The following is a 24,631-nucleotide window of genomic DNA, read 5'->3' on the forward strand; positions in this document are numbered from 1 at the left end:
CCTCAGGGTAAACATCAGTGGCTGAGTGTTACCGAAGCAGCGCGTCGTGAGTGAGTTGGAGTTTGTGCAGGATTGATAATAATAGCTTTGCTAATATTAATAAAACGCTGTCTGCCAGCGATTCTCAACAGAAACACAAAAGCATTAAAACCAGCCAAAGAACGCAAGCATCGTGGCTGAGGTGGGAAGTTTCAGCCACACGTGCCACTAGGAACGACTGTTTTTTTGAACTTGTAACCTCATCTGCTGATGTTTTTTAGAGATTTTAAATTGCCCCATCAGTTTCTTTTATGGCTTTTTAGATTTTTACAGGGGTTTTTCGTAAATGGACGTGTCTCTGACACGGTTGTCACTTGAAGTGGTTCACCGCAAGGGTGTTTTTTGTCGGCATTAATATTTATAATGTACACTGACAGCTGTGGAGGCCCCGCGGACAACGGTTTCCTCGTCATTTGTTTCCTGATGACACGGCACTGTAGTCCTTGTTCCGAGGGTCACGATCTGACCATGGCCCTGCACTCGCTGAATTTGTAAAATACTGTGATATACAGTTGCTTGGAATAAATCTGTAAGATGCAAGAACTGATAATAAGAGGACACAAAGGTAAAGTCACAGAGGGCATCATTCATAATGAATTTGTAGGTGAATTTGCTCTGCTTCTAACAACAAACATTTCCTTTAAAGTATTCTTCCCCATGCACATTCTGCTCACTCAGCTCATAATAATGCTATGACACTGATGGTTGCACTGCTTAGAATTTGACAAGTTTTGTTTTTTTTTTACATTTTTGTATTTGTTTTTGAACATGGTAAAATGTTTGGTATTTGGCTAAGTTAATTTCAATCATATTTTTGGTTGTAGGTTTTCTGTCACATAAAATGGCCACGGTCACATTTTTAGAAAGTGGCATTATTTATGTTTTTTGTTTTTGTTTTTTCAAAAAATCTCATACAATGTGCCAACCATTTCATACCATTTTTTGTTTTGTGCAAGTAGCATCATACCATGGAGAACAAGTACCCATCTGTGCCACTCTGCTGAAGTCTGAAGTGCCCCTTTATTTTGATTTTATTATTTTTCTGTGAATTCCTTCCAACTCTCTGCCTCTGTTGACCACTGTGTGAGAAAACATGTCTCTGGCTCAAATGCAGTCATAAGAATCTGGGCAGCTTTCCCCAGTGATGCACATCATTGGGGTTGGGAATTGATTTTGGATACTAAATTGGGTCATTTTTATCATGGGCTGTCATCAATATATGATTTAAATGCATGGCCTGGAGAGAGTATTGCATGGATGCTCATTGGAGTTTTACTAGGCCCGGGGGAGCAAGCTCCCATGTGCCCTCTTTTCAGTTAATGCATGCCACGATATGTGAAGATTCCACCAGCACTTGTGATTTATACCCCCAGCGGAGCAAAGATATAGGAATACACAGGCATTCACTGCCTCTTTTACAACATTTATATGGTGCTCTTAGGTTTTTGCTGGGTCTGCCAAGACCATACTTGTCTGTGTATATCACGGAAAGTATCTTGCTATGCCTTTGCTCTCAACGTACCGTTGTCGTTTGTGTCTTGTCCCTTCTCAAGAAATTATGCTCTGGTGATTTTCAGTTTAATCAAAGTTATGTTGTTTGGAACTTGTTTTCAAACCTTCCTATCTGCTGTTGTTACCCGTTTTTCCTTATCTAAGAGTCTTCTTGCTTGTTGTAGCTGGGATGCAAGATGAAAACAATCATACATATACATATATCACAAATAACCCTCTATGTAATACATTGTGTTTGTGTCTGTGGTGTAAATGATGCTTATCTGGTCGAAGCTTGAGTGTCGCGTTGATGATGTGCATTTTTTCTCGGCTCTTTTCCATGGCGTCTGACTATGTGATCCATATGCAAATGCTATTTAAATCAGTTGTGCCGCATCTGCATGTGAAATTGGTGATTTGAAGCCAGGTGGTCTGCCTACTGAGTGCAGGGACACCCTCCATTTGAGTGAAGCTTAAACTGCAAATAAATGAAACACCTTATTAATAATTGTCATGAATGGGGTGTTTTGTATTGAGTGCCTCCATAGCAGATTGTTTTTCCTCGGTGTAATAAATCTGATATCATCATCCTCAACCCCTTCGCTTTCAGCTCAGGAAATTATTCTGCTCTCTTACAAATAAGAGAGACCCAGCCATGGTGTCACTTTTTAGGTCAGCTTTCAGGACAGAATTAGCCACAAAATGGCTGCTTCTGCTGTCTCCAAATAACTTTTTTTTGTGGTCAAGGAAGAAAAAAGTGCGTGTATAGCGTGCTACTGTTATAAAGAGAATAGTATATAGCTTGCTACTTTACCAAGCTGACCAATTCAGTGGATATATCCTCAAGTTTATGTGTGTGTAGTGTTCTTTTAAAGCTCTGGCTTTGTAAATATGGTACAAAAAAAAGTGGACCAAGCCATGAAGCAGTTTTCTTTTCAATCAGAAATGGCTTTTATACTCATATACAGGAGACGAGGGAGAGGAGACAGGTGGAGGTTACATACTAGCAGAGCCAATTTAAAGATTATTGGGGGAAGAAAAGAAGAATTTCACCCTTTGGTTGCCACCAAACCTTGCGAGGTTTCGAATGGGATTCGATTGGCACTTTTGGCAAGGAAAGAGCACAGGCAACAACGAAGGCAAGTGCTTGGGTGAAATGTTTACCTGCAATGGGGAAATTACAGCCGGACCCCTGTGAGCTCTTCAGCTCTTCACATAATCAAATCACACCCCTTTGAGCACATTATTAACAACAAACTCTTGGACTCTCAGTGTGTTAATACCAACCCTTCTCTTCTGACACATTACAAAAATCAGTCCACACTATCTAAGATGTGCAAATATGAAGATATCAACCACTTGATCTGATCAGACCCACACACATACATGCACACAGCGCTACATTGTGAGTGCAAGAGCATAGACCCATCGTCCAGGTGTCATTTTTCTTATTTACATGCCTCTGTGTAACATCAATGAGTGGTCGCTAAAGCGCTAACTCTCTCCTAACTTGATCTGATGCCATTTAACATAGAGCAGACCTCTTCCTTTTTTTTAAGGTGTTAATGTCTGAAATGAACCACACTGATTATATTACATTTGACGTCACGGTGAATGGTGAGCATGATTCAATTTATTCATATTTTCTCAGTCACAATATGTACTTGGTTGTTCAGGTTTTCCTTTAAATGTTCACCAGTTTCAGTGGTAGCCGTGTTCAGTCTTTCAGGGGGTGAACGTGTTCGCTGTCACTTCCATTATTCGCAAACTGCCCCACAAAAACAACATGATTTAGGCTTGTTCATGCACAACACTCGCGACAGCCTCTTTATCCATTTGTATTTTCTCCAAATTTCCGTTTATCTCACACTGCTACCGTCAGTGAAATCCAACTGGTGTACCACGAAAAACTATGCTTACCAGTTTAAGGGTCAAAGCACAATTCTGGTGTATTGACGTGCCTTACCGCCTCCCCCTCTCCCGTCCCCGTCCTTTGCCTTGACATGTCAGACCAGCTGAGACCTGCTCTTTACAGAAAGGTCTGGGTTTATTCCACCAGCTGAAGCAGAGGTAAGGAGGGACAGAATCAATTGTTGTGGGCCAAATTGAACCTGTGTTGAGCTGCAGGCAGCCACGAGATAAAGCCTCTGACGATGTCTGCTGTGTTTATCATCAGGTGGCCTTTTCTGTGTGTGCTATGCTGCGATTTTGATGTGTTAAGTCATAATAGGGGAGCCACCATTCTTTGGAGAGACTGCCAATAGCATTGCAGACAGAGGGGAATTACATTTCATGTCAGCCTATTATTGTTTCCAGGCTCCACTGTACACTTTGTTTTACCTGAAGAGGCCCCTACCTTAATTTCCCTGCTTTCTACCCTTCTTTGCTTTTGCTTTGAATATTTATCACTTGGAATATGTAATACATTTGCTTTGCAGTGAATTAACACATAGCTTTTTCATCATTTTTAGAGACAACTGGCCATAACTAGCTTTTACTTGAGAGGCCTGTGTGAGGAGGAGGGACATACAGTATGTATTCCCTAATATATTAATAATAAAGTGTCAGAGAGCCAGTGTTTGCTGGCAGAATCACAGGATAATGTACCCTGACACATTCTATTCTGCATTACAGTAAAACCTATCTCATGTTTTCAGAGTTAACTGCTATTATTTGCAGTGGTTAGCCAGTTAAAACATTTTATTGCGCCAGTTGCTAGCTCTTATCCTCATAATCGCTTGTGCGATCAAATCCTGCGACATTTGGAATGAACTACAGTCGACACTACACACTGTCTACACTGACTGCAAGATACATGTACCAGTCTTATCCCATACAGTCAGTATTGTTTTAGTCATCTGCTGGTATTGAAGATACTGCAGCAAAATCGTTTTATAGCCACCCACTGTCCTCTGCCAGGCCTTCTCCTTCCACCAACAGAGATAATTTGCCACTGTGACAGTGCTCCTGTTAGTGTAAATCTTTGACAGAGGATGCTCATGCAGTGTGTTTGGACTGCCTTGGCCCATCAGGACTTTGTCCAGACAGAGGGTGCCGTGCGCCCGGCTTGTGCAGTCCTGGCTTGTGGGTCAGTCTTGCGAATCGTTGTTCCAGGATGGCCTGTTCGTGGGGGGACGTCATGTCGCGAGCCACCACATCCTCAGTGTGTAGTGTGCTACTCTACCGTTACACCAGTCATTATCTGAGATGACCGACTAAAAACTGTGCACCTGTTCCCATACGGGGTGGGCAATAGCCCCATAGCTAATCAGGTACGCCATTAGCAGGGAATGACTGCAGTAATTTTATTGGCACATTTAAAGTTTTCTTCTTTGAGAAAGACAATGACTTTTCCCTGCCTGCGGCTATTTTTCCCAAGTCGACTTAATCAAGTGCAGAAAATGATCATACTAGTGCTTTTCTAGCACACACTTTACCCGGAATGTGTTTAGATGGTGGCTGTTCCTTGGCCTACTGTTCTGACACAGCACCATAAAGGGGGAGAGTAACCAAAGCTGAAACTAATGTTGTTTTTGTCGGGATTTTTGTAAAAGAATATTCTGGAAGTCACTGCTTACTGTTATAGAGTGTCTGTATTTCAGGGTGAACATTGTACACATGCCCCTGTCAGGTCCCTGGTTGTCTGTCAGGTTTTTATGAGTTCCTCATGTCCCACTTTACCATCAAATGCTGACCACCTGCAGTCAACAATACAGTGTAATGACAGTGCAATTTTCTCCTCCGTCCATATTTCCCCCATATTCATTCTTTCATTCTGTACCACTTGTCCTGCAAAGGTCGTGGGGGGGTGAGCCGGAGCCAATCCGAGCTGACATTGGGTAATACATTTCCCCGAAATGAAAAGTCAAACATTGTCCACATTTACTTTATATTCGCCTATTTAATCATACACTTTGTGCGGGATCATAAAGGCGACCATGTGGGGCAGTCATGAGAAACAGCTTTCTATTGAGGGAATTGCCTCGTCTTGTTCCAGCAACATGATGCAGGCTATTGTAGTTTAATAACTCAACAACTGCCATGGCCTGGTGACCCAGTGATTTAAGTTACAGGATATGTTTTTGCCCTCTGCATCTTGGGCATGAGCTTCTTTTCGACAACTCTCGATTGCAAGTTGTATTTAAACTGTTTGTTATTCAAATCAGACAGTTTTGAGATACTATAAATCCAACTAACCCCGTATTAATTTAGCTTCCAGGAAAAAACTGCAGTGACTAGAATAATGTTGTAATAATAGTTTTTTTTCCCCAGGATATGTTTTGCAAAAAAATCTTCCAGAGGAACCGAAGGTTGTGTAACCTACATCTTACGTGTATTGTGTATTGCTGTATATTCAAGGTAGTGACAACTTTCAGCAAAGCCTAAAGCTGTTGGTTATTACAATTGGCTGATTGGCTGCAAGCTACAAACTGTAAACTGTTACCCTAAGCACTAGTTAAATTGGAATACACAATGAAGCTGCCTTCGGCTACAAGGCAACGGAACTGACGATATGTCGTCTGCCTTTTGCCATTCTATTTTCTTAATGTTTTTATCGTCATTTGGCATCTGAAACAATCTACTCTTAACTGTCCTCAGCACAGGCTTTGTCTCTGTCCAGTGCACTGTGTGTATGGCGCTGCCTCACTCACCAAAACATCCAGTCGCTTGTTCGCCTGTGTAATACTGTTGCAGCAGTTCTCTCCACATCAGAATCGGCCATTCTGGGGTGTTAAACAATACATATACTTGTTTTTTTTCTCGGTCAGCCATTGTGTCAAATCCAACCCATTTCAGATAAATGGCTGTGATGAGAGAGACTATGTCTGTAAAAGGGGGGAGGGCCAGATTAATCCTTGAGAGCAAAATAAACATGAGCGCACTGATTAGGCTTGTTTCCAGGCTACGTGAGCGGAGGTATGTACTGAAGCTGAACTCTCTCATCTTTCGTAGATGTTGAGTTTTCTAAACAGTGTAGACTACACAAATTGGAGGACATATGTCTGATTTAAGCACGTATACGTCATATGAGGGGACAGTGATGTTTAGCCCTCTTATGACCATCAAGATAATGAGGCTGCCTGGATTTATATTGCTTTTATGGCTGTAGTATTGTCAAAAAAATGTTCAATGAGTGAGTGCTTCTGCCCCTTTCTGCTCCTTTTTTCCAAGATAACTTTCACTTTTGGTCTCTGGCAGTTATTCAACCGTTTAGGAATTACGGTACTGAGAAGCTGGTGAGTCTCGTCCGTGACTGGACGCTCGTTCCGCGGAAGTCCTGAGGGCTACCGTAATGACAAAGTATATGGGCGCAAAGCTCTATCCGTCTGTCTTCTGCCACATGAGGGCCACGCGAGGTGCTGTGCCAATCTCAGCTGACATAGGGCGAAAGGCGGAGTCACACTCTGGACAGATTGTCAATCTGTAGTTTTTTGAATTTTCCAGATATCACAAATGGTCCATTAGTTATGAGAAATATGTGCAATATAAACGTCTTCATTTGTACTACACAGTATACAGATTGAGAAATATCTGCAATATGAATGAATAATTTGGGGGAAATGCTACACTTAAAATTGCCACCATCCTCCCTGCCCTTGTGATCACTTACCCTCTCCGTTGTCCCAGGCACGGTCTAGACTGCCATGTGTCATCTCCAGCTCACATGGAGTCACCACCTGTTTATTTCCCCTTGTCAGTAAGGGGTTTTGAGGGCATAGTGAGCCCAGCTCCCTTCACAAAACTAGTAGTATTTAGAGTTTCTACCATTACAGACCCCCTCAGTAGTTTCCTGATGGCGAGTTTTAATGTGATAAAACACGTAGGAAATCGGGAACGCGCCGCAAAGCGTTCATCAGTAACTTCCCTTCTTCCAATGTCATGTTTTCAACTACAAATATTCTACATTTAATGAAGTGCTCTGGGCTTTATTCATGTATGTGTTTGTGATTTGTATATGCCCATTACTACAGGGCGTATTGCTTCAATAAAAGCCAATGAATTACCTCTCAGTCCCTCTCGCTACTGCTCTTCCGCGTGGTTTGGTCATGCCACATACATCACAATCCTGGATTGCTCCTGATGCTTTATTCAGATTCTCTGTATGGGGGGGGGAGATAAAAAACAAGAAAATCAGTCAGTTAATTCATCCCCCAGCTCGAAAGTCTCATTACACTGCTGATGAGTTTAAGGATTGCCTGAGGTGGAAGAGGGCTGTGTTTATGGCTCAGCAATTGTGCGTAAAGCGTCTTTTTTTTTTGGTCTCACGTGAACGGCGCGCAGAAGACGTGCTGACACTCCAGCCAAAAGATTTCCAAACACAGGGACGTGTGGAAACTCACTGCACATGATTACACGAACGCCTTACTCATTAAAATGGCGTTATTTATTAATAAACATAAAATAGAGGTTCTGTCTTTATGTGGTGGCTGCTAAATGAAGACAGATAGGTTGGGGGGGGGGGGAAATTGATCTGACCTTTCATGTTGTGTAAGGGATATGAATCTCTTCTGCATCTACTTTATTACTGTGATGTAGGGACACAGGAAATCCAAATTTAGGCAGTTTCAAGTAGGTCAGAGCACAGCTATATACATAAGTGGAACAAGTACGTGTAATCTGCTACATGCCTGCACTAAAATACTTACAAATAACACCCAGGTAGCTATTTTGGCAAATAGATATTTGCAAAAAATAAAATAAATTCCAAATTACCTAAATGTATTTGTTTTAAATATGGTTTAAAGAATGTTTGAATGCTCATTATACATTTCAGAATTCACACTGATTGCAAACTGAGTCTTTAACTACATATTTAAAACAGAAAATGCTGTTGCTATGGCCAAATCGCTCGTATTTACTTTTTCTTTCTCTAAATGCATTCGCTTCCTGGTCCCCTCTGCCCCCGTTTTTCGTCGGCACTGTAGAATAAAACCCGATATTCTTAACGAATGTGACCTACCATCTGACAGATGTCCCTTCAGTATGACAATCAAGAAGAGCCCGGCTGCCTTTTCTCCTCCACAGAATACATAATTTCCATTTAAAGCTCATCAATAATCAGAAGTAGCGTTGGCAGCAGTTGGCATGATTGCTGGAGTTCACCGAGTGATACTTAGAAAATGTAAAGGATTGCTGTCTCCACGGATGGATGGCGGAAATCAAACACAGTGATTAATTACTGCCACTCCTTTTTTGTTGAACTGGGCTGCCTGATACTGTGATTGTTTACAGGCTATTATGTGGGACATGCTGTCAGCAGAAGAGACAGGCATTTATTTTTTTTCCTCATTACACTCAAGTAAAAGTTTAAACTGTTTCCAGCGGTTCACTGAAAGGACTTGGCAGTGTCGAGAGTTTGCTGGAATCTTTGGAACTTCATTTTTTTTTGGTTATTGAAGACATATATTTCAAGAATTCTTTTGGATTTTGGAGTCAAACTTTAATACAACTCTTACTCCTATGTCTGTTTTTAAATATTGAGTCGGTGCCAGAAGAGCATGTAAAACCTCCGCATGCTCATGGGTTTAACTTGCTATATTTGTTAGTTTGTTCTGCAAAGCAGAACATATTTTCAAGGAGGTTTTTGTACAAGATGGTGTATGATGTAATTCCAGATTCCAAATCCCTTTGTATTAGAGTCCTAGCTTTTTAAGCCCTGAAGTGGTGCCAGACTGGCAGTGTATTTGTTTCTTATGGTAGGCGATGGTTTAATGGTGAGCTATAAATCATCTAATCTGGTTCCTCAGCATGTCTTTGTCATGTTAACTAACAGATGCTATCCTTATTCACTTATTTATTTAATCAAATATGACTATAAAGCACAAGGGGAGCACATTTCCTTCGAAGAGCGAAGGAAAGAAAAGTATCAGTGGCGCGTGATTCAGATAAAACCATTATTTGAATCATATGTGGTGACTTGGGGGACAAGTATCTGTTTCTTCAGCTACAAGAGGAAGGCGAGGAGGCAAACATCGTTTGAGTCATCACCCACCCTCACACTCTTCCCATGAGTCATGCACCACATGTGCAGATGGTATTAGCACACTGGAATTGTGTGCAAAGATAAATCATGACTTCTGCCAATAGATTCTGAGGAGTTCAAAGTACAAGTAATATAATATGGATTGTTGTTTTCGTGAAATATCCCCCACTGACCACAAAGCGTCACAGTAATTCACTGGATACATTTTAAGGAATCCGTTACAACACAACATGTTGCTAAACACACCTTTGTTCATTTATTTAAAAATGTTTTTTTTTTTTTTACCCTTTCTAAAACAATTGTATATGATTCTAGAGGAAGAGTTAAATGTGATTTTAAATAGGATCTGACGGTACTGTGAGTATGAACTTGTAAACATCCTCCTCAAGCTGGCAGCAGTGTCTCTCACAGAGGGAGCTCTTGAGCTACAAATGGAAACATAACAGAACCAAATGCACTAGATGGAAAAGACAGAGAGGGGACAAAGGAAGGAAGGAAAGAAGGAAAGAGGAGAGTGTGGGGGAAATATTATAGGAAAGGACTCACCTTTTGGAAATGAATTTGTAAAAGCAAATAAAATTAAAAGGGATACATCAATCACTCCCAGCCATTTGACCTTTTTATCTTTTAGCAAAGAGATTATATTTAAAATTGTACTTCCAAAAAGCATGGGTTCAAACTGAGTCTGTCTGTGTTAAAAAAAAAACGATTATATTTGTCTTTAAGTGTCTTTCACAAAAGGATTTTTTTTTTTTAGGTGGGGAAAAAAAAAAAAATCAGGAAAATAAATTTAAAAAGAAACTTTATAAAAGAAGAATAACTTGATTTTTGTTTTCTTTTGTACAGTATTAACAGTTTAACAGGTTGAGGTCAGTGTTCAGGTCAATTGGAATAAAGGTAAAAATGTTTCTCTGCAAAAAAAAAAAAGAAGAAGAAAACTTTGAAAAATTACTACCGGCAACCACAGGTCAAAATAATAATAATAATAATAATAATAATAATAAAAACCTCTATCCTCAGATTCATCAGTCAGATTTGAACGACAGAAGGCATTATTGGATTTAAAAATCGTACCGGAGGGAAGTTGACGCTACGCGGTGAAAACGTGCGCTCCCTCACTGCTTTACCTCCTGCCCATGACATCACTCCACGATAATCAGATCTCAAAGTACACACATTTGTTTTTATTACAACAATATCAGACATGTCTTGCACAGTAACTTTGAGTGATGAACCACAAACTTTGCGAGGCATCCTCACTCCTTATTGCCGTGTTGCATGAAATGTTGCTATACTTGGTGATTTTTAGGGCACCAAGGGCACCATATTTTTGTCTGTCAAATTCTGTCATCATTGGCTTTCAGAGTGGAATGAAAGCTCTTCTATATTAGCAGACTGTCTGTATGTAATGGTCAAGTATGTCTTCAATAAACCTGGCGTAATAGACCAACAGTAGCACAAACACAGGTTTAACCCTTCTGTTATACTTCTCATTCTCCTAACTTGAATCAATCAAATGCAAGGTCACGTTTAGTACTTGACACTTTAACCTGTACTTTGACCTTTTTTTTTTAAAACTTCATACATGTTCCATACATATTTTCTGGATGCGATCCAATGAAGTGATTGAGTGGTAATTACACTGTATGGCCTGAGACTTTTGCGCAGTTCTGTACAGCGGCGACCTTGAGCGTGCGAAACAGTGACTGCGATGCGTGGTTGACAAGATATTTGACAAATTTGAGTCATATCATGTGCATGTGTATTTGGGATTACACTGTGTTACGTGCACATAGTCACATCATTTATTTTATGTTGATAAACACTGAACCTTTGGGGCCATGCGGCTGGTGTAGTGGTTAGCACTTTGGGTGCGCACAGATTAGGCAAAGTGGACACTCTACGTTGACCATAGGTGAGAGTGGATGGTTGTTTGTCACTGTCGCCCTGTGATGGACCACCTGTTATCCTATGTCGGCGTGGGTACCTTGCTCAGGGGTACCCCAGCCCTTTTTGACCTGGTGGGGGCTCGTAGTGGCAACCCTCCGGTTACAAGCCAAGTTCCCTTGCCACTTGGCCACGGGCTGCCCAATGATGGATGAACATCATGTTTGCGTGTCAGCAACATGTAGAGATTAAAAGTGAATGAGCAGCAGTGGAGAATTATCACATGATGAAGAGGAGGCAACAATAATAACTCTAACCCATTAACTGAACATTAAATATCAAACATAAACAGTGAAAGGCAGGAGGAAGAGGAGGAGAGAGAGTGTATTAGCTTCTTTCCTGTCAGGGAGAAAAGCATCTGTCTGTCACGGTCTGTCGTCAGCCTCCTCTCCACTTTGAGTGTCTACAGTTTTAATGCGTCTCCACTGCAGGCCATCGTTTTTCGTCTCCTCCTGTCAAGACATTTTTGAGGGAAGTACCAACGCTCTTTAGGTCCGGTGTAGTTCACTGTCTTTGAGCTGCTCTCTGCTCGCTCTGGCATCCAGCGTATTGACCTGCTACAAGCTGTGTTATTGAGTGAGTGGTGATGGCGGGTGGTGCAACAGACGAAAACACCAAAACATAAACACATTTGTCTTGTGAATAAACATGGCTGCGCCATTGTTATCAGTGAAGGCAGCAGTTCAATTGAACATCTTTCCTCTAATTTAGCCACCAGCTATTTAACATATAGTAAACGACACAGTAACACATTTAAACTTAAGCTTTAGGGCCGCATATTTCCCAGGGAGTTAAAAGGACATTATCATGCATGTGGCCAGAAGAAAACATTACATTCGGATCATTTTGAATTAATCTACATCACAGTCTTTTATTGTGTCTTACGGCCAAGTCTGCTTGTATTGTCAACTGTGAACAATAAAGTGGTAAACTAAAAAAGAAACGCGGCGCCATATTTCTTTTATGACTCCTCCGAAGCCGACCCAGTCCATGCTGCACTTTACACAAACCATATACTGCATAATTGCATCATCGCCATAATGAGGATCCACCTTATGCTTTCCCTTCTGTGTGTGTCCCTTTTTCTTTTTTTTTTCCCTTTGCTGCTTTGTGAATTGTATTGCTCTTGCCTTCAAGAAATTAGTTTCACAGTTTATTTAACTAAGTTGTGTTTTGCGATGATAAAATAATGTGGATATCATTTTTCACACATATGGCAATTACATAACTACAAATTCTAATGCATACTAACTGTTACACACTGCATATTCAAATCTTGGGATTTTTTGGGTATAATTCATATAGTAGGGGTCGTTCACTGAGAAAACATACAACAGGTGTTCCCTTTGTACGTCTGTAAAGATATTCATTTAACGCCGAAGGGTGCGGTGCTCTATAAATCGTTCCATCCTGCTCTCTGTATTTTTCCAGATCTCAACACAGTCAAATAATCAAGTCTGGTTTGGGGTCTTTTGAGCCTCCAAATGTCAAGTGAAGTGTGACCCTTAGAGGTGCCAGCTGAAATAGCCCCAGTTTTGTGATAAGATGCAACTTTGAAGTCGTGAATGAGGTTAGAGGCATGAGTCAACCTCTGCAGGTTGTTAAGATCACTACACTCCTGTTGCTGAGCATCTCTCCACTCTCTTCCACATAAGCTACCTCACTCCTTTGCTGCCGGAGTCCCATATATCTTTACACATAGTTTTGAAATGGAAACTCTAATTAACCGTTTTTAACACCTAACCAATGTCCATTTTTTTTGTTGCTGCTTATTTGAACCATAAAAGGCCCTGAAAATGTCCTGTCACTTAGTGCTTTTGCCCATTTTTGTCCAGAATAACATCCTATATCCAGTTATTTACAATTTACTGCACGTTACAATACTGTTTTAACAATTTAAAACAAAGAAAAACAAAAAGGTTTATTTAGAAAAACACAACATATTTTTGCATGTTAAATTTGAAATTTGGAAACAGGTGCAATGTGCGCTTGTGCAAACGCGTCGTCAGCGATACGCTCGGTTTTAAAGGGTTAATAATTGCTGTAATGCGTATGTTTCACAAAAGAGTTCATATGTTGATTTACTTTGAGAAGGACAACGCTGAGATTAATTGTTTATAAATATCCTTTGGGCCATCGACTCCAATCAGCAGCTCACTAATTTTAACAACCAGCACCGACATCAGTAAGTGCTAATGTATATGAAAACAGACAACACACACACACACACTTGCCTCCTCGGGCCATGGTCACTCATCTTCCATTGACGTCTTTCATGCACTGAATGTCTTGTGCTCTACAACAGCACAGCTGCATGCTCCTGGCTCTAACCTTTCTGGGGTTGTTGTTTTTTTTGTTTTTTTTTTTTTTCATACCATAGCAACATAAGCGAATTACACGTGTTAGCAAAGAGAAATAACCACCGTCAAAGACGAGCGTTTATGTGGCTGAGAATTAGGAGCGATGATTAAAGTTCCTTATTCATCGTATTGCAGAGGCCAGACACTCCACCAGCACGTCACCCTGACTGATTCCCTCAGCACTTCCTGGGGGATTGTCATCACCCCAGGTCAATGTCTAAACTTTCCCATGCATCAAAATATATTGTAATTGAGTCCATTTGTAATTCCTCCAGAGATCTGGCACTGGGCTTCAGCTCCAATGCCTGCCAAAAGCAATAAAGTCTCACAGACATGACCCTCATTGTAAACAAGGCCTCCTTCCAAAGTGCAAAGTACGATAAAGTGTGTGTTTTTGGTGTCTCGCTGCACTTTTGCTCTTTTGGCTCCGGCCCACACTCCCAATCAAATGTTGAAATTTTAAAATGATGCTTTCCTCATCTACTGTTTTATTCTTCTCAGGGTTAATGTTCACGTGCTCCACCCCCACTTCATTATGGCTCATTTATATATATATTTTTTTTTTTCAAGAGGTCCCACTACTGAATGAGAATCATGTACAATTAATGTATGTATATATGCTAAAAAATCCAGTGTGATGTAGTGACTAATTAATGTAATAATACCACCGCGAATGTGCTGCATTCCACTGTGGTATACACTAATGTAACCTTCATCAATTGTCTGTTAACCTTTCTATTAGTGCCACATTGAATTATTTATCCATTTGTATTTGAATGTAAGGCTTTATCATATTCGACCTTAATTGCATCTGTAATATTAACTACATATTCATTTATTAAAGGCACTCAAACGCACCGTCTTTCCTGCACCGGGCGGGCATTTACAGATTAGAACCATTACACTTTTCTTTTTTTTTCAAACCTTGTGGTTTTTGCTCATTGTTGAGGCATCTGTTCTAATCAGAAAACAAATCCCCCATTATGATAACACTTCTGTTTCAGACAGCTTAAGGGAAATGCAAATTAAGGGAGGAAATAGAGCAAAAGTAAAAAGGATTTACCCTTTTATGTGCACACATGCAGTGAGCAATGCATTGATGGGAAATTGCAATTGTGATGGTTTGTGCATAGTGTGAGTCTGTGCGGAGTGAAATTAATTGTCTACCAGTGACATTGCCTATTCTCTAGCCTAACGTGATAATCTTATTTTCTTCTCCCCCCCCTTGTGTGTAATTATTTAAAATGCATCCATATGTTTATTAACAAAAAAGATAAGTGACTTTTTTTTTTTGTTGTTCTTGCTATGGACAAAAGCACAGCACTGAAAATCAAAGCAAGATGATAAATGAACATTTGCACCTAATAGGGAATAAACGTTTCCTCTCACTGTGGTTAACCCGCCGTTTTAATATGAGCTGAAGTAATCAGAAAGAAGACTGCGACTGTTTGTTCACAGCAACAATATGACTTTTACACCCACAACTGCGTTTGAGTCGGGGGAATATGTGTTTATCCTTCTGTTTCTTCCTTCTGCTCGACTCGAGTCTGCCTCTAACTTCATCTCACATTCAGCCTCAGGTGCCGCCAAAAATTTTTTTTTATCAAACAAGGTTTTTATTTATAATTGTGTCATTTTAGAGGCGGGCGTGCGTAGATGTTTAAACTAAAATAGATTTATATGAAATGCTCTTTATCAGACGCAAGATTTATCATTGTCTTGGCATCGTCCCGCTGATCAATAGCCAATTTTACTGCAGTGTGATGAATACAACTCCCAGCTGACACTATGGGTGTCAGGTCATAGATAGAGAACTTCAAGGTTGTTCTGTCTTTAGGCAGCAAGTGCACGAACAGAAGTTTAAAGAGGGAAATAAGATTGATTGTGTGTGATTCGTCTAACACTAGAAGTGTTTCACTCGTGTTAACTGTACAATTTAAAGTATTAATTAAGTAGTATTAAAATATGTATCCCGTCCAACTTGAACTGAATCTAATCAATATGCAGGGTTCTAGCTGGCTTGTGGAAGCGTATCGTCTCGTTACGCTATGATTTGCGGCCAACGAATTGAGTGTGCTTATTTTCAATCAGTGTAACAGTATTTTCACTGTATTTACTTACTTGACTGTAATAAGGTATAAAAATGACCCATCAAGAATATATGGGATAAAGAAAGCAATCTTCCCCTTTGGGTTCCCTTAGAATGGCCAAATTTCACCTGCACAAGCCCCCGCTTGGTCGCTACGCTCCCTCGCCGTTACTGTTACGCTTAAATAAAATCCTGGCTAGAACCCTGATAGGGGCTTAATTCCTTAAATCAGTTAACCTTCTTCTTACCTGCTCTTCATAAATATGAACACATTCGCAGAGCAAGCAAACATTTCAGGTGCTCAGTAATCGTGTGTAACTATTTATAATTATCACACTTTTTGTAACACATATCTCCAACCATGATTTGTAAAACAGGAAAGCCTGCATGTAACAACCGTATTCCTAATGTCTTTGTTTATGCATTTTCATCCACCTGTCCTCCTCCTCCTCCTCCAAACCCCCTCGCTTTGCAAACATACTTTTGCAAAGGTGATAAATGTATTTATGAACGACCTTCTCCTCTGGTTTTATGTTGCATTTGTCTTTGTTTCCACAAGTGTGTAGATTATTTAAAACTTGATCTTTTATGCAACGTCGGCAGTAACGTCGAAAATAAATCTCAATTTCCTTTGTAACCTTTGGCGGCATTGCATGAGCACTGGATGAAAGACTGGCATTATTTGTCTATAAATCAAAATGAAAATTACCCCCCCTCCCTACAAATGACTGAATATAAAGTTGACATCTTCACATTATAGCGGTTGATTTGGTATTGTGAGCTACACAGTATTTTCTCCCTGGCAGTTTATTTGAAAGAAACGGGGTAGAGCTTAATGAAATATGATTTGCTTGTCTTTTGTTCATGGGAATGAGTAATGTGTTCATGGACAATATTACAGAGCTCATATCAATAACTGAGGGAGGTTGACCACAGAGGAATATTTCATGCTGTTTGTGTTTTTCTCCAAAATGAACTTCTTGTTTTACATATACCCCTTATCTGTGTGATGCTGTTTAGAGTCCCCATGCAGCCACGCAACCAAACTGCAGTTATTTCTGTTGCTTGGAAAAGACACGGCCAACTACAGTATGGAGTAAACAACTTAAATTAAAACTTGTATCAAGGACATACCAGTGACGCCATGTTTTGTCCCTTGAAAATAGCGGCCTTATTTTAGTGGTGATTTTGCTAATGAATCCCCAAAAGAATACCAATAACGAGACGCATCGTTTCTTAAAAAGCATCACAAACATGCATGTGTATAAACGAGGTATGTTTCTTTAGGATGAACAGCTGCCTCAGTGGTGTGTGCCAGTGTGTCTCGTGGATAAGTGATTCCCATGTAAACAATAGTCTGTATCGTAGCCCTGTGGCTTCACTCTGATCCTGTAAATGGCTCCCCTGAAACACCATCACAGTTATTTTGAGTCACCGATTCTTGGCCGCCATGGATACTATGATCAACGTTAGAGCCAAGTTGTTACGCAATACTATCACTCACGCGTCAAGCAGCTATCATAAGCCCCAGTGAATGACGAAGGCCTTCTCGTGGCTCGAAGAATCTGTGTGATTTGAAATGCTTCGTCTCCTTCTTTATTCGTCTGCCCACCTCCAAGCGCTGTTCGTTTTACTCGTCCGCCATTAGAGGGGCTGAGATCATAGCGATAAGAGCATGTTGATCTCAGTGGTCCTATCAGTGGAGAAACAGGATCTGTGGTAGTGTGGTTTTCTCACTGTCATCCCCACGAGTCAGTTCTGTGAGAATTGTGGAGGAGGAATTTTGAGTCTGCCAGTCACTGGATCTGTCTGGACTTCCATCTTCCAAGTCTAATAATGACAGTGACCTTACCCCGTACTTTTGTTGTATTGCAGTGGCTGTGCACATGTGTGCGTTTATGTTTTTCCTATCTAATGTGTTGGTTGTGTGATCCTCCATCTTCTTGTCCAGGCTTATTGTCAGAAATTGAGAAAAAGAGCAAATCCCAGAAAAGGAATTGACATAAACCAAGATAAGGTCATGTCCCTGAGGCCGTATCTTTGTCCATTACCACACCAGTCACTCCCTCGCCACTTCAATTACACTCTTGTGAACACATTAACTTTGCAAATGTGGGAACAGAGTGAGATGAATAATAATGTAATGTTAAAACTGTATCGTGTAACTTTTAAATAAAAACAAACAACATTCCTGTGCTGCCCACAGGAAGTGGTTTGTTTTATTTCAAGACAGGTGGAGGCATCAGCGACATTGCGCTAGTAAAGCAAGGCTTTACCACAGAACTATAGAAAACACAAAGAAGTGCTCACAGGACGTTTAGGCCGTGAATTATGCTGCTCAAAAATTCCAGCATACAAAAAACGTGGAAACAATTTAAAATACATAGTCCAAGGTTGTCCGTGTTGACACCTTTGCAGAATATGAAATGCAAGAAGGGAAAAAAAAGACATATTTTAACGAAATACAATGTGAAACGGTGTTTGGAGTCACTGTGTTTTCATTTGTCACCCAGCGTCGCCACCAGCCCAAATTCTGATAACGTATTCACTTTCACAGCCGCGTATGATGTTGACATGTACGTAATAGGATTAACAAAGGTGTTTATTAAGCTGTCGTGGCGCTCTGCCCTCATTAAAGCGCTTTGTTGTCAACTTGTCTCCGTCGGTGAAAGTAGTTAAAAATCAAGAATGAGTTGCGTACAAACTGCAGTCAAAAGTGCAGTGAAATGAGGCGACAAGGCTCATTAAGCTATATTTAATACAGTTTGTTTTTTAATCACATCGAGTGTGATCTTGAAAGAATTCAGGGTGATTTTATTGACTGCATATAACTTTTGAAAACAAGGGTTTTTTTTCTTGTCTTTTCGGAGACAAATGCATGTCTGTGCATCAACAATTAAGACTAGACCCTAGACTAGCGGTCTAAACAAGGTACTGGATCGATGTTCTTGTCCCATCTGATCCCTTAAGATGCCGCCTGCTGTCTGAAGTCTCCACTTGAAAGGCCTGATCTGAACTCTGTGGATTCCACATCAACTCTGCAAACAGTGATTACAGACTGATTAATGAGCCACTGTTGACACTCGTGCACTCGTGCTGTACACATGCACGCATGTCTTGCTTTCCAGGAGTCAGTGTGTCACAACAAACATGGTCTTCATATGTTTTTGTGTCGCTTTCACGATGCTTCACTGAGGAAAACATCTGAATTTGTCCAAAAGTAAGTGGGATTATTGTCATTAATCATTGTGTTTATCTCTCTTCTTGTTACAGTGTCAGCTGAGATCTTAAAAAGCAGTTTGTCAACCATGGAACGTCACATCCAGAGGCTTGAGAATGACATCGAGAACTTCCCCAAGAGAGATGACCCGCAGGATAAGTTTGTCGAAAAGCTGTCGATATCCTTTTTTTTAAAAAATTTAATGTGTTTCCTAGAGGTTGGAACCCACGATCTGTATTCTGGCACATAAGGACATTGCATCCACCATTTTGTCGACAGTAGTGACACAGGTGCGTGTTGTTTGTGTTCTTCCAAGCAGTGGGTAAGCAGTTTAAGTCACTTGGTGTGATAGGTGGCACCCAGGGGAACATGGGGGGAATGCATCTGGCTGCTTTGCAGTGAGATGTTGATCAGTTGTCCCTCTCCTCTCCTCCCTGCAATCCAAGAGTGAAATCATGCCTGCGGCTATTTTTTCTGCACTCTGCCACCGCTGCCTGTCCCCCCGGGGGACACTAATAGGGGCTGTAGCCCCTCAAACGAACTTATCGCCTATCCCTGATTTCATCTCCCGCCTTGCCACGAGCCTCTCCACACAACGACTGCGGCGCTATCTGCTCTCGCCGCACCTTCTCTGTTTTCCGATAACAGAGTGTTTCACTTAAACCTAAGCATATCTGCTCCCAAATTGAATTAGCCATGTCTCTGCACTTTCTTGGATGCTCTCTCTGAGACAAAAGGCCCTCGCTGAATACGTTTGACTGATGGTGGAAATCAACTCGAAAAGTTCTGAGGCTTTCTGTGCCTTTCATGGGAGGAAAACAGTAAAACAGTCAGCCGTATACACGATCCTCTCATTCTTTTGTGTGTAGCATTAAAGGGAATTTAATTAATTCAAGTGCACACGAGTAGGGGTGTCCATATGTGAGACAGCATTCATCCGGACGTTTCCGGACTTTGCATACGGCCTCTTAATACATTAATGCGTGCTCTCGGTCAAAGAACGGCACTTGAATTTGTGCAATAAAAAATAAATCAATTAAAAAATAAAACTGAAGCCAGGTCCTCCCTGGTGGCTTGGAGGAAGAGCAGGCCTAGAAGTCAGTATTGATTCTGAGGGTCCTTCGAGAACTAGAGGTTTGAGTGAGAGGAAATGGAGAAGTGTAGATATACTGCATCATGGCGCTGCCTCACTGTCTTCTCTTTCTCCCTGGAGACTGACAGAAAAACTTGGCTGACCATGACCTGAAACACCCCACTTCCTCTTCTCCCCCTCCTTTCCCCTGTCTCACCTGATTAAGTTTTACTGCCAGGACGTTGTCTACGTAGGATTTAATACGATCTATTTTGGTCCTTGCCTTATTTAAAAGTAGGGACCAGTTGGAAAGCACTGATGAATCCCATGCATTTCAGTCTCAATCTGTTTCAGTGTGTCCACCACGGTTAACAACACTGTTTCCTTCTTGTTTTGGCTAATCACAGGATTGACTCATCCAATATTTAGCGTGCAGGGACACACCTGTTAGTTATTTTCAGTTATCTCTCTGTAGTGTTTGTGATTTGCTTTTTTATGCCCCAAATAAAAATGCTTTATTTCTAATAACACAAGCAATAACACATTCACAAAAGCTTTGTCTCTGCGGCGTAGGAGAGATTTGGTGCAGATGGTTTTGCCCCATGTATTAGGTATCTAGGACACAGGTGTTTTTGTCTCAATCTTTCTGGCATAGACACGACTAAGTGTGCAGTCATATTTTGCCTTTAAGGCGACCTGTGGGTCGGCGACAACACGACATGTCGGTGTACACATGTATGTATTAATTTACCCCACCTCTCTGATGTCTGTCACCCAGGGCAATATCAAATATGAGACATCAAATATTGAGCTGTTTTGTGAAAGCGAGCATGGCAATAGAAATTAAACCCCCGTACAAACAGAGAGATGGAGAGATAAGAAGCTAAGGCTGTGCCTGATATGCTGAGGTTTTTAGTACCAGTGTTTGCTATGAGCTTAGGTAGCACTTCAGTCTTTTTTGCACGGCTAAGTGCTGGAACAAGAACAGTGTGAAATGTGGTGCTGTATATTTTGGGTTGACATTTCCTTTGGTACACATAAGATAACAGAGTCAAGGCAAACATAGCTTTAAAAAAAAAAAAAAACTTCTCTCTCGGATTTAAAAAAAAAAAGGATGTTGGTTCCTTGAAGCATGACAGATAGAAGAACAACAACAGCTAAAACTCATGCATTTGATGCTTGAGCAACCCTGAAAAAGTTAAGTGAAGCTCTGTTGTCTTGACTGTTGGGCAATGTGATAAATGAGTCAGTCTGTGAGCATGTCCATGTGTGTTTGTGTGTGTGTTACAGAGAAAGAGTCATTTTCAGAGCACTGTCTAGGTGAGTACTTGTCCCTCTCTTACACCGTGACTGTTGTCAGCCTTTTCTTAAGATTCATTTCAGCAGGCTGTGGTCACTGCAAGATATTTTAAATGCAACATGTGCCTGAAAAGCAGCATATTTTTTTTAATTAAGCCTTCAACAATAACTTAAGTTTTGTTTTTGTTTTTTCCAACCCGGCACAATTAGTCTTTTCTAATTTGCATAGGCTTCAGAAATTTCAAGTTTCATCCACTTGAGGGAAAAAAAGTAGTTGAATTTTAAATGAAGAGAAAGAAAGAAAGAAAGAAAGAAAGAAAGAAAGAAAGAAAGAAAGAGAATTTAGAGCTCAGTGGAAACACTTTATTTGGCTTTATTGATACATCTTTCTCGTTCCATTACTGTAATGTATGCAAATGACTGAATGGGGTGTTTGTTCAGCAGTTTAGTGATCGCTATCTGTCAGAAGTAATGGGAACCCACAAAGGCTGTAGAGTTGAGGCACAAGCCCCCAGAGAGCCCTATTTCACGAGAGAGGAGAACGCTAACACACACACTCACACACACACACACACGTTGCTGCTGGATATGATAAAGTAGAGCTGAGGGCTTAGAGCCGGACTCTGCATATTGGAATATTAATTGTAGAGAGGTGGCTCGATAGGCATGGTGAGATACAGGCCTGAGCCTTGATGGATGTGTGGACATGTCCAATATATCTCCTCGCTGCTGTACTCAGTGCCTTAACCCAACCTTGTGATATTTAGCTTAATCTTTTATTTCCCAGAGGGCCAAAGTCAGAGTGCATCACTCTTAATCTGTCTTATTCCCAGAGTGTAGTGGTAATGCAAGACATGTTTCCTCATAAATAAAAGGACTAATTATATAATTAAATTCCCCCCCACCCATTTATGCTCAGTGTAACAGATGAGCCAAGAATGTTTCCAAGGTAATAATCAGTGCCACACCGTCGGAAAAGAGGGAATAGTTGTGTTTCACTAGTCGTGAACGTTTTTCTTTAACATGTGACATTTTTACATGCAGCTTGTGTGGTAATCTATTTAACCATCTAACTGTTTCTCGTGTTTTATAGCATTAACCCTTAGTGCTCACGCAGGTGCACCCGTGGTAATTTGCCGTGGGAATATTACAAAACCCCTTATATTTTCTTTTCGTCTTGTTGAATCAAAGTTATGATTCTTTAGTAGTGATATAAAGTAGCAGTAATTGTGCAGCAGTCACAAAATGGATCGCTTTTTGTTCATTGCAACGAGTCAAGTGAACTGTGACGTATTTCCAAATTTCACAAATTCAGTCCGATTTTAAACATTTTGAGTGCACAGGTGTTTATAAAGTTGATGAAAATGAAAGAAATGTGTAATCAGATTGCTGAAAAAAAAAGGATATAAGACACTCTATATTGCACATCCTTAAAGCCTTTGTACAGTATATACTGTGTACACGTGTGTGCGTACCTCGATTTATTAACTCTTTAGGACTGACATAAACACTGAGATTATCAGGACCAGCAGCCCCGATGGAGGCCGAAACCTGCCAATGAGGCAGAACCTCATTTCTGAGGAACTGGTGAAGTTTGGGGGCTCAGGATAAGGATAAAGCTTCCGTTCAAATTAATGGAAGTCAATGCAGTTGCGGCAAACGTGTGTGTTTGTGTTTGTGTGTGTGTGCGTCACAGTGTTGAGTCCTCCTATTTGAATATCTGTAGCTGCTTAAGTCTTAAACAAGGCAGAGCGAGTGGAGCCGAGGAGCTTGCAGCAGTTGCACATGACCAAGTGTTCAGAAGAAAATAGTTTTGGGGAGAATTCAATTACAGTAAATGAATGTGTAATCAATGGAGCCTCGAATCCTGAAGCCTCGATTCCTACGAAGCATATACCCTCCTACAAAAGGTCAGCTCAGACACCTTTTCTTTTCTCCTGCCCCAGGGCTCGTCTGCAATAGCACCGGTGTGGCCTTAAAAATCGACAGATCCATTTATACGGGCACCACCTTGCTGTTGTTCTCAAAGACTACAGCCTGATTTAGTTCACAACTCCAAGGAGAATGTTCACTACAATTTGTTAATGGATGGTTCTTGTCAGATAGCAACAGTCAGAGACTCTCTTGTCTTAAGGCTAGCTTTGGTGCACAGGCGCAGCATTGTCTTGAATGGGCACCAGGTATTTAAGATGGAATGAATGGCTGTGAGTGAGACATATTTCTGTTTAGCTATTTACCTGAAACTGCTGGAACATTGCCCCAGAAACAGCCTCTGTTAAAAGGGTGGTTTTGTCTGGTGTTATCCAACTTAAGTACATCTTTGGATGCTTGAATTAAAAGTAAGTCAGACTGTTTACAGAACTGTGTTTATTTTTGGTGGGGTTTTTTTTTTTCTATACTGTGTATTAAAAGTGGGTTAAATCATGCTGGTGGCACTTTCAGTATCTCCTTTTAATTTGCAAAGCAGAAATACACACACACACACACGCACACACACATATTGCCACACATATACAAAGCACTCCCATCCCCCTAAAAATAATTTTCCTCCCCTAATGCAATTCACTGTGAATTGCCTGGCCAACAAACAGAAGCAAATATAAACCATGGAGCCTTTTAATTATCCAAATTCAGTAAAAGACAGAATAAATACAACACACACATACTTAAAACAGATTCATTCCCTGTCTAATATTTGGACCTTGGACCTCGGCCTGAAGGACCTTGTATAGATAAAGCAACAAAAACACTATGTTGCTCATACTCATCCTTCTTGTGGCGTGCTGCGTGTCAGACGGGATATTAGAATTTGAATAAATGCATTTGGATGTGTTTGTAAATGAACATTTTCTCAAATGAATCTTGCTATTTTGGTAATGAGCAGAGAAACGGCAACATGTAAATGAAAATAACTTGTGATGATTGTGTTGAGACTGTTAAAAGTACTAAGATTAACGGGTTTCAGTTATATAGATTTTATTCAAGCTACTTTTAAGAAAAATGAAGTGGGGACAAGGATTTCATTGTCATTATGTTTGCTAAATGATGTCAATGATTAAATTGTGTTTTGTTTTTGTTGACCAAATAACTACAAATTGGAACAATGTGCAGAAATGCTGTATAGATTTAA

At 40.6% G+C, this 24,631-nt stretch overlaps 1 protein-coding gene across 5 annotated transcripts in view; it reads left to right on the plus strand.

Moving 5' to 3' along the window:
- The window catches only part of diaph2 (diaphanous-related formin 2), a 344,883-nt gene that overhangs the window by 224,695 nt on the left and 95,557 nt on the right, over positions 1–24,631 (plus strand). For all 5 annotated transcript variants that reach the window (XM_044040248.1, XM_044040249.1, XM_044040252.1 and 2 more), the window contains one exon: positions 19,184–19,308. In XM_044040248.1, coding sequence (XP_043896183.1) covers positions 19,184–19,308 — 125 coding nt within the window. The remainder of the gene's footprint in view (positions 1–19,183; positions 19,309–24,631) is intronic.

The sequence above is a fragment of the Solea senegalensis genome, linkage group LG12 (genome assembly GCF_019176455.1).
Source record: "Solea senegalensis isolate Sse05_10M linkage group LG12, IFAPA_SoseM_1, whole genome shotgun sequence".
Taxonomy (NCBI): domain Eukaryota; kingdom Metazoa; phylum Chordata; class Actinopteri; order Pleuronectiformes; family Soleidae; genus Solea; species Solea senegalensis.